The sequence below is a fragment of the Eptesicus fuscus genome, chromosome 12 (genome assembly GCF_027574615.1).
Source record: "Eptesicus fuscus isolate TK198812 chromosome 12, DD_ASM_mEF_20220401, whole genome shotgun sequence".
NCBI classification, from domain to species: domain Eukaryota; kingdom Metazoa; phylum Chordata; class Mammalia; order Chiroptera; family Vespertilionidae; genus Eptesicus; species Eptesicus fuscus.
The window spans coordinates 10,776,784-10,790,932 of record NC_072484.1 but is presented as its reverse complement, the minus strand read 5'-3'; the positions used below and the strand labels follow the sequence as shown (position 1 = coordinate 10,790,932).

Sequence of the window (14,149 nt, the reverse complement as noted above, 5' to 3'; positions counted from 1 at the left end):
CGGGGAGATGGGGCGGGGAGCGCTGGCACCTACCTTGGCTGGCCTGGGTCCTGTGGGCTGGGGGCAACTCCTGCATTGAGTATCTGCCCCCTGGTGGTCAGTGAGCATCATAGCGACTGGTTGTTCCACTGTTCAGTTGATTTGCATATTAGGTTTTTATTATATAGGAGATATATATGTGTATATATATGTTTTATTGATTTTAAAGAGAGACAGAGAGAGAGAGAAGCATTGATGATAGAGAAACATCAAGAATTGAACCAGCAACTTTTTGGTGCAATAATACAGTAATTTTATTTAAAGTCCTAGGGTTCATCCTTGTCTCTCATCAATTAAAAACAAAACAAAACACAGAAAGAACTATTATATCTGGCTTCTTTCACTTAGCGTCATGTCTTCAAGATTCACCCAAGTTGGAGCTTATGTTAGAATTGTATTCCTTTGTATGGCTGAATAATATTTCATTGTAAGGGCATCACATTATGTTTACCCATTCATCAATTGATGGGCATTTGTGTTGTTTCCACCTGTTTTTTTTTTTTTTTTTAAGTATATTTTATTGATTTTTTACAGAGAGGAAGAGAGAGGGATAGAGAGTTAGAAACATTGATGAGAGAGAAACATCAATCAGCTGCCTCCTGCACACCTCCTACTGGGGATGTGCCCGCAACCAAGGTACACGCCCTTGACAAGAATCGAACCTGGGACCTTTCAGTCCGCAGGCCGACGCTCTATCCACTGAGCCAAACCGGTTTCGGCTCCACCTGTTGATTATTGTAAATAGTTCTGCATTGAACATTTGTGTACACATTTTTTTTGTTTTGTTTTGTTAAATATATTTTTATTGACTTCAGAGAAGAAGGGAGGGGGAAAGAGAGAGAGAAACATCAATGATGAGAGAGGCTCATTGATTGGCTGCCTCCTGCACACCCCCCACTGGGGATTGAGCCCGCAACCCCAGGCATGTGCCCTTGACCGAAATCAAACCCGGGACCCTTCAGTCTATAGGCCAATGCTCTATCCACTGAGCCAAACCGGCTAGGGCTGTGTACACATTTTTGTGTGTGCATATATTTTTCTTTCTCTTGGATAAACAGTATAAACCTAGGAGTGGAATTGCTGGGTGAATGGTTACTCGGAATAACTTTCTCAGGAACTGCCAAACTTTTCCACAGAGGCTGCACCATTTTACATTCCCACCAACAATGCTCAAGTGTACAATGTCTCATATAGATTTTCTATCCTAGGTAATCTTTTATCCTGTAAATGTAATTAAATTCTGTTTCTAGGGGATTACTTCAACAATCAAGGATTCTTGTTTAGTTTTCTTTTTCTTTTAATATAGTAGCTGAATACAAAGAAGAAAAGCAGTTCTTTTCTTGATCAAGAAATCTTTAGTTCTTTAAATCCTGAAGTATTATTAATCTACTTACATTGTTGTCAGCTTGATATATTAGAGAATATAAAAGGATTGCCTGGAAAAAAAAAAAAGCTTTTGTTTTGTAATCACTTTTTTTCACAGGAGGGTGAAAAGCATAAGTAAGATTTTCAAAGTAATTTTCAGGATGTGTAGCATTTAAGATTATTTTGTGCCAAAGACCACAAAACAGGTTTTTTAATGTGCTTTTTCATCCAGGCAAAATTCTGCCCAGTGTTAATGCATGTTTGGGGCCAGAAAGGACTGAACTATATTTAAAGTGCTGTATATTTATCTTGGATTATCTTCTCTTCAAACAGTTCATAAACCTAGACTCTAGAGTCCCACTAATGTCACGCAGGTTCCATTTTCACCTAATCAGATTCTTGGCAGTTTATGAGTTGGAATCTCTACTTTTTATGTGCAGGTCAACATTTCTTTAGCAGAAAGGAATGCTTTTTAAGTAATTTTGAAGACATTTTTCCTCTGCTCTTGTATATTATCAAGATAACACAATTATTGTATATTCCTGATTAAATATGTCTGATAGAGTACAAAAAAAAATACTGTTAATAGATAACTTGCTAACTCACTACGTGAACTCTGGTGAGTTGAGGGAAATCATCAGTCCATAGTTCATTCTTCAGGAACTACTAACCTGGAACACATTTGCCACTTTGTTTACAATGTTAGTCATTCAAATGAAATTGTAACATTTGTGTCCCAAAAGGGTGGGAAAGGATTATTACATTGTTTTCCTCTTTGTTGAGAAGGGATGCCAAAACTCTTGACTTTTAGAAGCTTGGAATCTGTTGACTTATATATCCTTAACCCTTGCTGAACTTTGACTCTGCAGAAACAATGGTGAGTCACTGTTCTTGACTTGCACTAGAGTTAGCAATTAGCATCATTTGACACATCCATTTTATGAGCCATTAAATTTATTAGCGTTATTAAAATGGGCACGTCTGTGTTTTAATATAGCTTACATAATTATTGCTTCAAGCATGAAAAGTTGGAAGCACTTTAACTTGTGGTATGCATACTCTTCATGCCACATAGAAGTTTTTGTTCCTATTGCTTTTTCAGCCCCCCAAGCGAACTTGGAAACATGTATTGTGTATATACTTTTGTGTATTCAGAAGCACATATACACATACAGGCACATGTAGTTTGGAGTTTGTTTATTTTAATATAAATGGGGTCCTATAGCTTGCTTTTTCATCTCACAGGATGTCTTGGAGATCTTTCCAAGTTAGTGTTTTTTATATACCTCATCCTCTTTTTTCTTTTTAAAGGATATATATGTGCTAAAAATAAACATAACATAAAATTTACCACTTTAAAGTGTACAATTCAGTGGCATTTACTACATCACCACCATTTAGTTCATTTTTATCACCCCAAAAGGAAACCCGATACCCATTAAAAGCATTCACTCCCCATTTACCCTTCCCCCCAGTCTCTGGTAAACATAAAATTCTGCTTTCAATCTCTAAGAATTTACATACTCAAAATATTTTATACAAATAGAATCATATAATATATGATCTTTTATGTTTGTCTTCTTTCTCTTAGCGTCATGTCTTCAAGGTCCACCCATGTTATATCAAGTGTTACACTTGTATTCCTTTGTATGGCTGAATAGTAGTCCATTATAAGGATACATTATGTTTATCCATTCCTCAGTTGATGGGCATTTGTGTTGTTTCCTCCTGTTGACTATTGTAAATAGTTCTGCTATGAACATTTGTGTACATGTTTTTGTATGGACATAAGTTTTTGTTTCTCTTGGATATATACAGTACTTAGGAGTGGAATCGCTAGGTTAAATGGTTATTCTCTATGTAACTTTCTCAGGAATTGCCAGACTTTTCCACAGAGGCTAGCTGGCTGCACCGTTTTACATTCCTACAAGCAAGACCCAAGGGTTCCAATTTCCTTACATCCTAACACTTATTTTCCAGTTTGTTTTGTTTTTTTAATTATAGCCATCCGAGTGGGTATGAAGTTGTATCTCACTGTGGCTTTGATTCGCATTTTGCTAATGACTAATGATGTTAAGCATCTTTTCATGTGTTTATTGGTCGTTTATATATCTTTGGAGAAATGTCTATTCGGGTCCTTTGTTCATTTTTAAATAGTGTTGTTTTCATTTTGTTGTAAGAGCTCTTTATATATTATGGATACTAGACCCTTATCAGATATCTGATTTATAAATATTTTCTCCCATCCTGTGGGTTGTTTTTCAGACCTCATTCTCTTTAATGGCTGATGACCTTCCTTGAGCCCTATATTTAGCTCTTTCTGTTAATAGTTTCCCCCTTTGCTCTGAAAGATGCAGATGGTTTGATTTATGGGAATACATGTTTTAAATTATTTTTTTCATCCAGCTTGGTGCAAAAAAGGATCAGAAACTGATTCAGCTCCCTAATTTATTATCTATCTACTTATGTGCTCACACGCCTGTCTTTTTAGACAACAGGCATCCTTTGGTCACATGTTATGATTATGCACTGGAACTTTTTTCTTGCTCTTAGTATTTAATGTAGGATTTTTCTAAATAGGTTAAATATTTATAATAACACCACAGATTGATAGTGTAGAGTATCGGTCGCCAACCTTTCGGACCTCACGGACCACCAGTGGTCCGCGGACCACCAGTTGGCGACTGCTGGTTTAGAGCACAGAATGAAAAGAGGACAAAATTTCTATATTTACAACTATTTCCTTTCTCTGGCCACCTGGTGCTTTTGGTGGAACTAAAGATATCTAATTTGTCAATGTGGCTCTGAGGGTGGCCATGCAGATTGTTTAAAGACTTCTTTTTACACACACACACACAAAAAAAATTTTTAGTATTACTAAGATGATACTTTGATTGAGGAGGTAGTATACCACCTAGATGCCTAACAAAAAGAGACATGCACATTAACACTTGGACCATGAAATTACATTTAGGAATTATTTATGTAAAAGTATACTTTGGCGGGGGGGAATCCAGAAATACTTATTCCTTTTAAATAGTTTTATATTCTTTTCTTTCATGACAACACCTCCGTGAGGAAAGTCAGACATTATTTGTATTTTGGTAACTGAGGCATGAAGGCAGCCAGGAGGAAGGTGGGGGTGCCCGAAGTTAAGGGCACAAGTTTGGAATCTGGCTCCACCCTGCAGCACCTCCCAGTGAAGTGACCTCTGAGCCCCAGTTTTCTAATCTAGAGTCAAAGGAGAGAATGGTAATAATAGTTAAGAGGGGTGTTGGGGGTCAAATGAGACAGCGTTTGGAAGTGCTCAGAACAGTGCCTGGCAAATGGGAAGCCCTCAACCAGTGGGAGCCCCAGTACCCAGCTGGAGAGCAAGTACCCCATCTTTAGGTTTCTGGCATTCTTATCACCAAACCAAAGCATTTACTTCGTTCTGTTTATAAAACACCCTCACTTTCCTCTGTGTTAGAGAACCAATCACCAGGTGGTAAAATACTTCATGTCAGCATATTATAGTCACATAAAAGTGATTGATCTCATTGACTTGGTCTTCACTATTTGGAGTTTTCAGTTGATGACTACTTCAATAAAGTTGAGGACCATTTCTTAGAATCTGGGAAGTTTGAATAATTTTAATTGCTTAGAAAAATATTAGAGGTCGGATGCTCTTAGATGTAAGGAAGTATAGAGAAAATGTTACAAACACTGTGAATTTCCAGTTAAAGAAATAAGAGATTGCAAATGCCACTGAGGTTTACAGTCTCACTGACAGTTGTCCATTTCCCTGGCAGTCCTCCAGAAGTAATTATTGCCTTGAACTTGGTATTTATCATTCCAAAATGTGCTGTTTTAACAATGTTTTATTTTTCCTACAGCTATCTGCATCATATTGGTGCATTTACTGATTCGATACAGATTGCATTTCTTGCCAGAGAGTGTTGCTGTTGTTTCTTTAGGTAAGTGCTTATTGGTGAGTCTAATAAAAGCAGTAGCAATAACTGTGATTTTTTTTAGTGCCTCCTACTGCCAGGAACCACAAAAGATGTGGTACATTCCTGATCTCATTTAATCCTCACTGCAACCTGCCATGAGGGTGTTATGATCCCGTTTTACAGGTGAGGACATTGTGGCTCAGAGAGGGGTGATGACCTCATGAAGGTCACATAGTACAGCTCGAAGGCCTTTTCTACTTCTAGACACATTGGGGCACATTGACCTCTGCTACTAGGCTATGCTGACATTCTGCTGAACTAAGACAAGTAATTGGCACTTTAATTCATAGTGGCACTGAATTTTACAGCCAATGGGGGCTCTCACTTTACAGTTTAGGAAAGAGAAATGGCTCACTTTAATGTCAGAGTCAGATCTAAAGTCTTCAGAGAGCATTCCATTCTACCTCGAATTTCTCTCTTTTGTTTCCTGTGGCATTTAACTCTTAAGATAATTAGCCTCTATTTAAAGGGAATAACAGGTGTGAGCTCACATGCACGTTCATCGAAGTGGTTAGTGGAGGAGGAAGCAGAGACCTTATTTTTAGTGAGTATTAAGATCAAGAGGAAAATGTTGGTGGGGATGCTTAAGACATAGTAAATAAGGTTTTACTAAGTTCAGCTAAAACACTTACCAGATTATAATAATGTAGTGACTTACAGGCCTACTGATGACATTTAGTTTTTTCGTATCACTGCTGATGCTTTAAGTTAATTTTCTTTGCCTTGTACATTTTGTTTAGTATATTTAGTAATTCTTTCACAATCTAGTTGTGGTTTAGGTTAACTTTGGAAATGAACTCTCAAACTCTGTTCATTCTCCTTCCCCCTGTCACCACCTGTGCTCCTACAACTCTGGTTCAGCCCCCTATATTTCCCCTGGACTTCACAGTACTGCTCTGTGCCAGGTTCTGGCCTAGGAGTGTTCACATTGCCATCTCATCTAAGCCTCATGACCCCCCGGAATGCCATATTTTAAGGAAGAGGCACCACTGTATAGCATTGACCTGAAGTAGAGTTGAAAACCAGTTTTGCTCAAACGAGTTCCTGTTCTCTATTTAGCGGGCTCTTCAGCTGTACCCCATGGCAAATTTTAACAGCCTTAGCTAACAAGATAACCTTAGAGCTCTAAGAATGGGAGGATCATTCATTAACATTCCTTTTCCTATAGTAGGCATGTTGAAAATAACCTACATAGCTAATACCTATTATTCTGGGGCATTTCAGTAAAGACTTTAAAAAGCCATTCCAAGGAATTTAGAGTTTTGCTGTCAGTTTTCATAGTTTTTTAAAAATAATAAATATAGTTGGTGCATATTTAGGTGTGTGCACATGAAAATTAAAATGATGGTATTATCATTTGGTTTGGAATGTCAAATTTTTCACTATCTCTTGCATGTGCTTGTATTAGGACTTACAGCATACATTATTGGTTGCCTACCCAAGAGCCATTTTTTCCCTTCTTCCTTGAAAAGAGAACCCTTATTTTGATTAAGTGTCTTGCCACAATGTACTTACAGAAGATGGGCCCCTCCAAGTCAAGATTGGTCTTTGCCGTCATAATAATTTTACTCTCCTTTGCCAAAGAGAGATAGAGGTAGCAAGGCAGTGTAAAATCCAGTTCTGGCCAGTGAGACCAAGGGAATGGGTGCTCAGTGGTGGCTCTAGGAAAAATCTTTTCCTCTCTGATAAAAAGAGAAATTTTCTCTTTCTTTCTTTCTTTTTTTTTTTTTTTAAGATATTTTTATTGATTTCAGAGAGGCAGGGCGAGGGAGGGAGATAGAAACATCAATGATGAGAGAGAATCATTGATTGGCTGCCTCCTACATGCCCCCCACTGGGGATCAAGCCAGCAACCCAGGCATGTGCCCTTGACTGGAATCGAACCCAGGATCCTTCAGCCCGCAGGCCAATGCTCTATCCACTGAGCCAAACCAGCCAGGGCAATTTTCTCTTTCTTTGATGCTATTGTATGAGGATGTGATGCCCGGAGCACTGGCAGCCATCTTGCTGCCACTGACAAAAGACAAAAGCCAGAATGCTAAGGATTGCCAGAGGGACAGATGAGAAGCCTAGATTCTTTTTATTTTTTAATATATTTTTATTGATTTCAGAAAGGAAGGGAGAGGGAGAAAGAGATAGAAATATCAATGATGAGAGAGAATCTGATTGGCTGCCTCCTGCATGCCCCACACTGGGGAGTAAGCCCGCAACCCAGGTATGTGCCCTTGGCCGGAATCAAACCTGGGACCTTCAGTCTGCAGGCCAACACTGTATCCACTGAGCCAAACTGGCTAGGGCATTGACTGCATTTTTGTTTGTTGAATCGATAGCTACCTATCTCAGAGCTGCCTTTTATATGAGACTAGAGGCCCAGTGAATGAAATTTGTGCTCTGGGGACTGGGGTCCCTCAGTCTGACCTATGCCCCCTCGCAGTCTGGAACTGCTCGAGGGATGTCTACCTGGGATCAGGCCTAAGCCGGCAGTCAGACATCCCTCTCGCAGTCCCGGACCCCTCACTCCTTACTGCCTGCCTGCAGCGGAGGCAGGAGAGCCTCCCGCCACCACCCCTGCGCTTGCCAGCTGTGAGCCCAGCTTCTGGCTGAGCAGCACTCCCCCTATGGGAGCACACTGACCACCAGGGGGTAGATGCTTAACGTAGGAGCTGCCCCCTGGTGGTCAGTGCGCAACGTAGTGACCAGTAGTTCCTCCGGTCGTTTCGCTGTTCAGTTAATTTGCATATTAGGATTTTATTATATAGTATGATAAACATCTATTGTTTAAATCATTTTTACTTGCAGCTAAAAACATCTTAATTAATATGAGATAGGACTCTTTCCATTCAAAGGACAAAATCAATTCAGACAGACTCAAAGGAAATAAATTGGTGGGGGTTGAGTTACACACCCATTGGTTCATAGAACAACAACAACAAAAACACACACAGGTGGTACTAGCTTCATATTTAGCTGGGTCAAGTTTCCTGGACTCAGTTTTTCTCCATTTTTCAACAGTGCTTCCCTTTGTTTTGGCTTCCCTCTTGGGCAGGCCCTTCCATGTGGTAAGTCTTCATAGCTTCAGGCTTACTGTCTTTACAGTAGCAAACAGAGCCTGTCCAGTGTGGCTCAATGGTTGAGCGTTGACCCATGAACTAGGAGGTCATGGTTCGATTCCCCATCAGGGCACATGCCTGGGTTATGGACTCAATATTTAGTGTGGGGCGTGCAGGAGGCAGTCAATCAGTGATTCTCTGTCATCATTGATGTTTCTCTCCCTCTCCCTTCTTCTCTCTAAAATCAATTAAACAAACAAACAATCATATTTCTAGTAGCAAGCAGAGTGGGCAAGGTGACCTCCTCTTCTCCCTGGTTCCACCAGAAGTTGTAGATGACTTCTGACCACATGGCCACCCCAGAACTGGGCATGGGGGGCAGGCAGGGGAGGAATGGTGTTGGGGGTCAGCCAATGCTCTCCATCCACAAGACTCATATGTTTACTGATATTACAGAAATAACTGTAGACTGTACAGGCAGGTCTTGGGAGGGATAATGGAAAATAATTAATTAATTTAAATAATTATTTGCTAACTCAGGTGATTGGAACACTAAGAGAACTACCAGGGAGAGTGCTGGGGTCAGAAAGTAGTTTTTATTCTATTAAGGGACATTTGGTTTGAATTTAGAAAAGCTGACAAAACTATCAAAATAGTTCTGCATTTCATAAAGCTGTGTAAATTGAAGGAGAACTTTTGTAGTACTGGAGCAAAATGTAACAAAATATTGAGATTTTCACCATGTCAAGAATTTCCAACTTTTGTGCCAAAAAATACCCAAGATGAAGCTGCCAGAGAAAATGGGGTCTTCATTCTTTCAGGATAAACTTCACAGCCTTCCTCTTCTAGCCAGAAGTACAGAAGTCCAAGTCACTTAGAGACATTATTGGCCTTTTATGTGATGACTAAGCCTTCAAAGTTCCTAAGAAAGTGTTGTTATAGAAAAGGACCTAACTATACTGTAAAGACACATTTCTCCCTTATATTTTATTGTATTTTTAAATGAATCTTGAGACTTTTTTTATTTTTTATAAAAAATATCAACATGATATTCTAAAGATACTTCCTTGGCCCTTGTTCAAAGCTTTCAGATACTTTATATACTTCATGAAATTCTGTAAGTTGGGCCTCTTTTAAAAAAATAAATTTTTGGCATGGTTAAACAGTTATACAATTTTCATTGACAATTTCACCTGTTTTTATCATGCTTCGTTCTCTTCCAAACCATTTATAGACATATATATCAATTATATTACTTTATTTGGTTTAAGTTTATATCATTTTTGCGTGTTCTTTCCTTTTTACTATTCTTTCCATAATTACTTAAGCTCATATACTTATTTTCATTGGCCATATAGGGCTGATTCACTGTTTACAGATTTAGGGATGAAATTTATAAGGAAAGAAAAAGAATAATTGTATTGTCCAATGTCCTCTGTCATATGTAGCAAAAACAGGTGTAGACTTTTTTCACAATCATACTTTATTTTAGAGCATGGAAAGGCCAGAATGGGGTTAAATAAGGCCTGGAAATTTGACTTTCCAATGCCAAGGTTTAGCCTGAATACCGCTGATAGGTAGAAAACCTGGTTTTAACTTATAACTGGATTTGATTGGATCATTGAGTGAACAGAATACACAAAAGTGCTCCCTGTCATAACCTTCTTAAATATATTTGTGTTTTTAATTATAGTAATTCCTTCTTATTTTTTAAAAATATATTCTTATTGATTTTAGAGAGAGAACGGGAGGGGAAGATAGAAACATCAATGGGAGAATCATTGATTGGCTGCCTCCTACACACCCCACAATGGGGATCAACCCAGGCATGTGCTCCAACTGGGAATCGAACCTTTATCTCCTGGTTCATAGGTTGATACTCAACCACTGAGCCACATCGACTGGACAATTCCTTCTTGTTTTGACTAAAGGATTTATTTATTTATTTGTTTGTTTGTTTATTTATTTATTATTTATTATTTAGTTTATTTTTATTGATTTTTTACAGAGAGGAAGGGAGAGGGATAGAGAGCTAGAAACATCAATGAGAGAGAAACATCGACCAGCTGCCTCCTGCACACCCCCTACCGGGGATATGCCCGCAACCAATGTACATGCCCTTGACCGGAATCGAACCTGGGACCTTTCAGTCCACAGGCCGAGGCTCTATCCACTGAGCCAAACCGGTTTCGGCTGGATTTTTTTTTTTTTAAAGAGTGGTGCTCTTTTTGTCGATGAGGGTTTTGAGTGGAAGATGAGGAAAAATCATTCAGTTCCTGAATTATTGACTAAAAGTAATTCTGGAAAAAAAGCAAATACAGCAATTATATTCCAATTGTACTTAGGTTATTAAAAATGTTTTTAAAGGAAGCTTAAAGGGAGGCTCCTAACTGTAATAGCTTTCATTACTTTTTAGACTCAGAGTCTAATGTTGATGCAACTTAAGATGTTCCACAGGTAACTCTCCCTGAGTCTTAGGTGTTTGATTTATTAGAGAAGAAACAGATATTCATGTGTTGGTATTAGAGTAGCTATCTTAGAGGCCAAAACTGGTTGTCAGATTGACGAAATGATTGCATTAGACAGAGGATTCTCCAGGCTGTCACATTCTAAGGAAGAGTGCTAACACAGACTTTTCGCCTCCATGTTTCTGGAAACACAGATCGGAGGTGATAATTTATTCTTGGAAGTTCGTGTTGCTGTTTTGCTGCCATTAGCTAAATGTGTGCTCTTGTGTAATAGCTTCCTGCTTTGGCCTGGAGCCTTGCTTTGACTTCCTTACTTTTATGGTCATCTTCTCTTGTCTCAGCATTTTATCATCTTTAAGCTGTATTTTATATTTAAATCTTCCAGATATGCCAGAATAGTGAGGTAGTCTAAATTTTTTTTATTATTTCCAAAAGGATAGGAGAGGGGGAGATAGAAACTCAATGATAAGAGAGAATCATTGATTGACTACCTCCTGCACACCCCACACAGGGGATCGACCCTGCAACCTGGGCATGTGCCCTGACCAGGAATCAAACCATGACCTCCTGGTTCATAGGTCGACACGCAACTACTGAGCCATGCCAGCCAGGTGAGGTAGTCTAAATTTTAAAAGTAAAAAGTAGTTAAAGAATTGCATTCTGAAACTGGCTATATTGGTGCTGATTTCTATAAATTTCCTCTTTCACCATATCAATGTTCTCTTCATATTAGTAAGCAATACCATTCCTTTGAAGAAGTAAGCTACTTTAAAAACAAAACGTTTAAAAAGCCTTTCCCCCAGAAAATAGAGACAGACAACCCTGAGGTACTGATTCCCATCCTACTGGCAGGTCTTCTGTCTTTTAGAGTATCTTTGGAGTAGTATCTACTTTAGTATAAGTAGTAGAATCAAGGACTGGATTTTCAAAATTATCTGCACTGTGTGTCTGGGTGTTTATTTTTAACACAGTGCAAATAAATATGTGTGTGCATATACTAATATATTCTTTAAGGGAACTAGGATCATGTTCAACGTACTGTTTTGTAACCTGTTATTACAATTAATGCATTTTAAGCATTTTTCCTGTAATGTTAGTTATCAAGAACACTGGTATTTTACTGTGGTCATGGTAGACCAGTATCATGAGGTGGTAGAATGTACCCAGGAGCCAGTAGTGAGTCCAGTGTCACTTGCTGGCCCTGAACTGTCAGACAAACTTCTTAAACTCTTTGAGCCTTCCTACCTGCAACATTCTCTTGAGGATTAGAAATAAGTTGAAATGACAAACCCTGGGAGAAGAGTCTCAACAAATCATTATTAATTGTTTCCGATGTTTTGATTTAATTCAGTAGTGTCCATAATGAAGTGTGTGCATGAAGATCCATTAGGGGCAAAAGAAAATAGTAGGATTTATGTTTCTATTTTATTTTAATCTCACTTTTTTACAATTTCTATTTTTTTGTGTATATTTTAAAATATAGTAATATAGTAGCAATGTTTTATAATAATACACATTTGTAACTTGAAAGTGCATGCTCAAATTCCTTTTACTGATAGGAATATACAAAATTGTGTCTAGGGTATTATTTCTACCTGGTGGCCAGTTGTGTGGTAAAAATTAATTTCTCCTAACATTGGACCTGAATTTCAAAAGGTAAAGGAACAGTTTTCCAGTTTAATGCTGTGCCATAGTTTAGTCCTAGGACTTCTCAAAAGGATTACTCAAGCAATCTACCTAATAAAAGAGTAACTTGCTAATTGACCGTACCTTTGTGATGCCCACCAGCCAATCAGGAGTGAGTATGCAAATTAACCCAACAAAGATGGTGGGTTAATTTGCATACACAGGCGCCAGGGGCGGGGCGGGACGCAGGCGTTCCGCACCCCCCCAGCTGCTCTGGGCCTCTGGGCAGCGTGGGAAGGCAGAAAGGCGGCTCTGCGCCAGAGCAAAGGCAGTGCCGGCAGCCAGAGGAAGGAAGGCCCATTCTGCACGAATCTTTGTGCATCAGGTTTCTAGTAATAATAATAGTACTAGTAGTAATAATAATATCATATTTTACAAAGATTTCCAGTGCCTGATAAATCCTATATAATAAAAGCCCAGCGACCAAAACAGTGAAACAACCAGAATGACCAGAGACCAGAACAACTGCCACCCCTCACTCCGTCCGGCCTCACCCCCCCCAGTGGGGACCCCAACCCTGATTGGAGGTGTGGCCAGCCTGCAAACCCCCACAGCCCCTCACCCCAGCTGGTCCCGCCCCCCAGCAAGGACCTCCCCCCCACCCCAATCAGGGGCCCCCATCAGGGCAGGCAGGCCAGCTCCCACCCGTGCACCAGGCCTCTCTCCTATATAATAAAAGCCTATGTGGTCATGACACCCTCACGCCGTGATGCCCTCACGCCATAAACCCATCACCAGGAGGCTGCGTGCATAGCAGGCGTGCGCGGGTGGGTGGGGCTGCGTGAGCAGCTCCGCACAGCATGGAGATGTGTCCCGAGGCTCCACACATCGAGGCCTGGGATCCCACAGACGCTGGCGGGGGATTGACGTTGTGAGACACCCCCCCCCCCCGAGTGCACAAATTTTGTGCACTGGGCCTCTAGTCTATTATAATAAAAGGGTAATATGCAAATTGACCCTAATGACAGAACAACCAGAACGACCGCTCGACCAGTCATTATGAGGTGCACTGACCACCTCTAGGTCCCTTTCCCTGGCTGGCAGGCTCCGATCACCCAGGGGCGAACGGAGAACCAGTGGTGGGTGGTGGGGGACACGAGTGGCACCAGGCCAAGGCCCCCACCCCACCAGTCGCCCCACACACACAGGCAACCTGTGGCAGGGGTGGAGATGGGGCCGGTGAGCGGGTGGAACAGCTGACCTCTCGGTTCCTCCCCCCGGCCAGCAGGCTCTGATCACCCAATGGCGAACGGGGAGCTGGGGGTGGGTGTTGGTGGGGGCAGGGCTGGCTGCGGGCAGCTGGAGAAGATGGCCCTAATTGCAGGCCAGGCCTAGGGACTGTACCCATGCACGAATTTCGTGCACAGGGCCTCTAGTAAGAGTATAAAAACAAGCTTAGGCAATAGAATAATTTTTTATTTTTAAATGTTACTGTTTCATATGTAATTACAAGTGTTAGTCATGGTATTAAAGTTTTGAGTACATTTACAAAGGAAAACGAAAGTTGAGGTGTTAGTAGAGCAAAAAAACACTAGCTTTAAAAGTGAAA

General features: G+C 40.2%; 1 protein-coding gene across 1 annotated transcript in view; it reads left to right on the top strand.

Annotated features, from left to right (window-relative positions):
* The window catches only part of SLC9A8 (solute carrier family 9 member A8), a 68,918-nt gene that overhangs the window by 3,836 nt on the left and 50,933 nt on the right, over positions 1 to 14,149 (top strand). Inside the window, exon 3 of the mRNA XM_008141166.3 lies at positions 5,280 to 5,360. Within this exon, the coding sequence (XP_008139388.1) occupies positions 5,280 to 5,360 (81 nt within the window). The remainder of the gene's footprint in view (positions 1 to 5,279; positions 5,361 to 14,149) is intronic.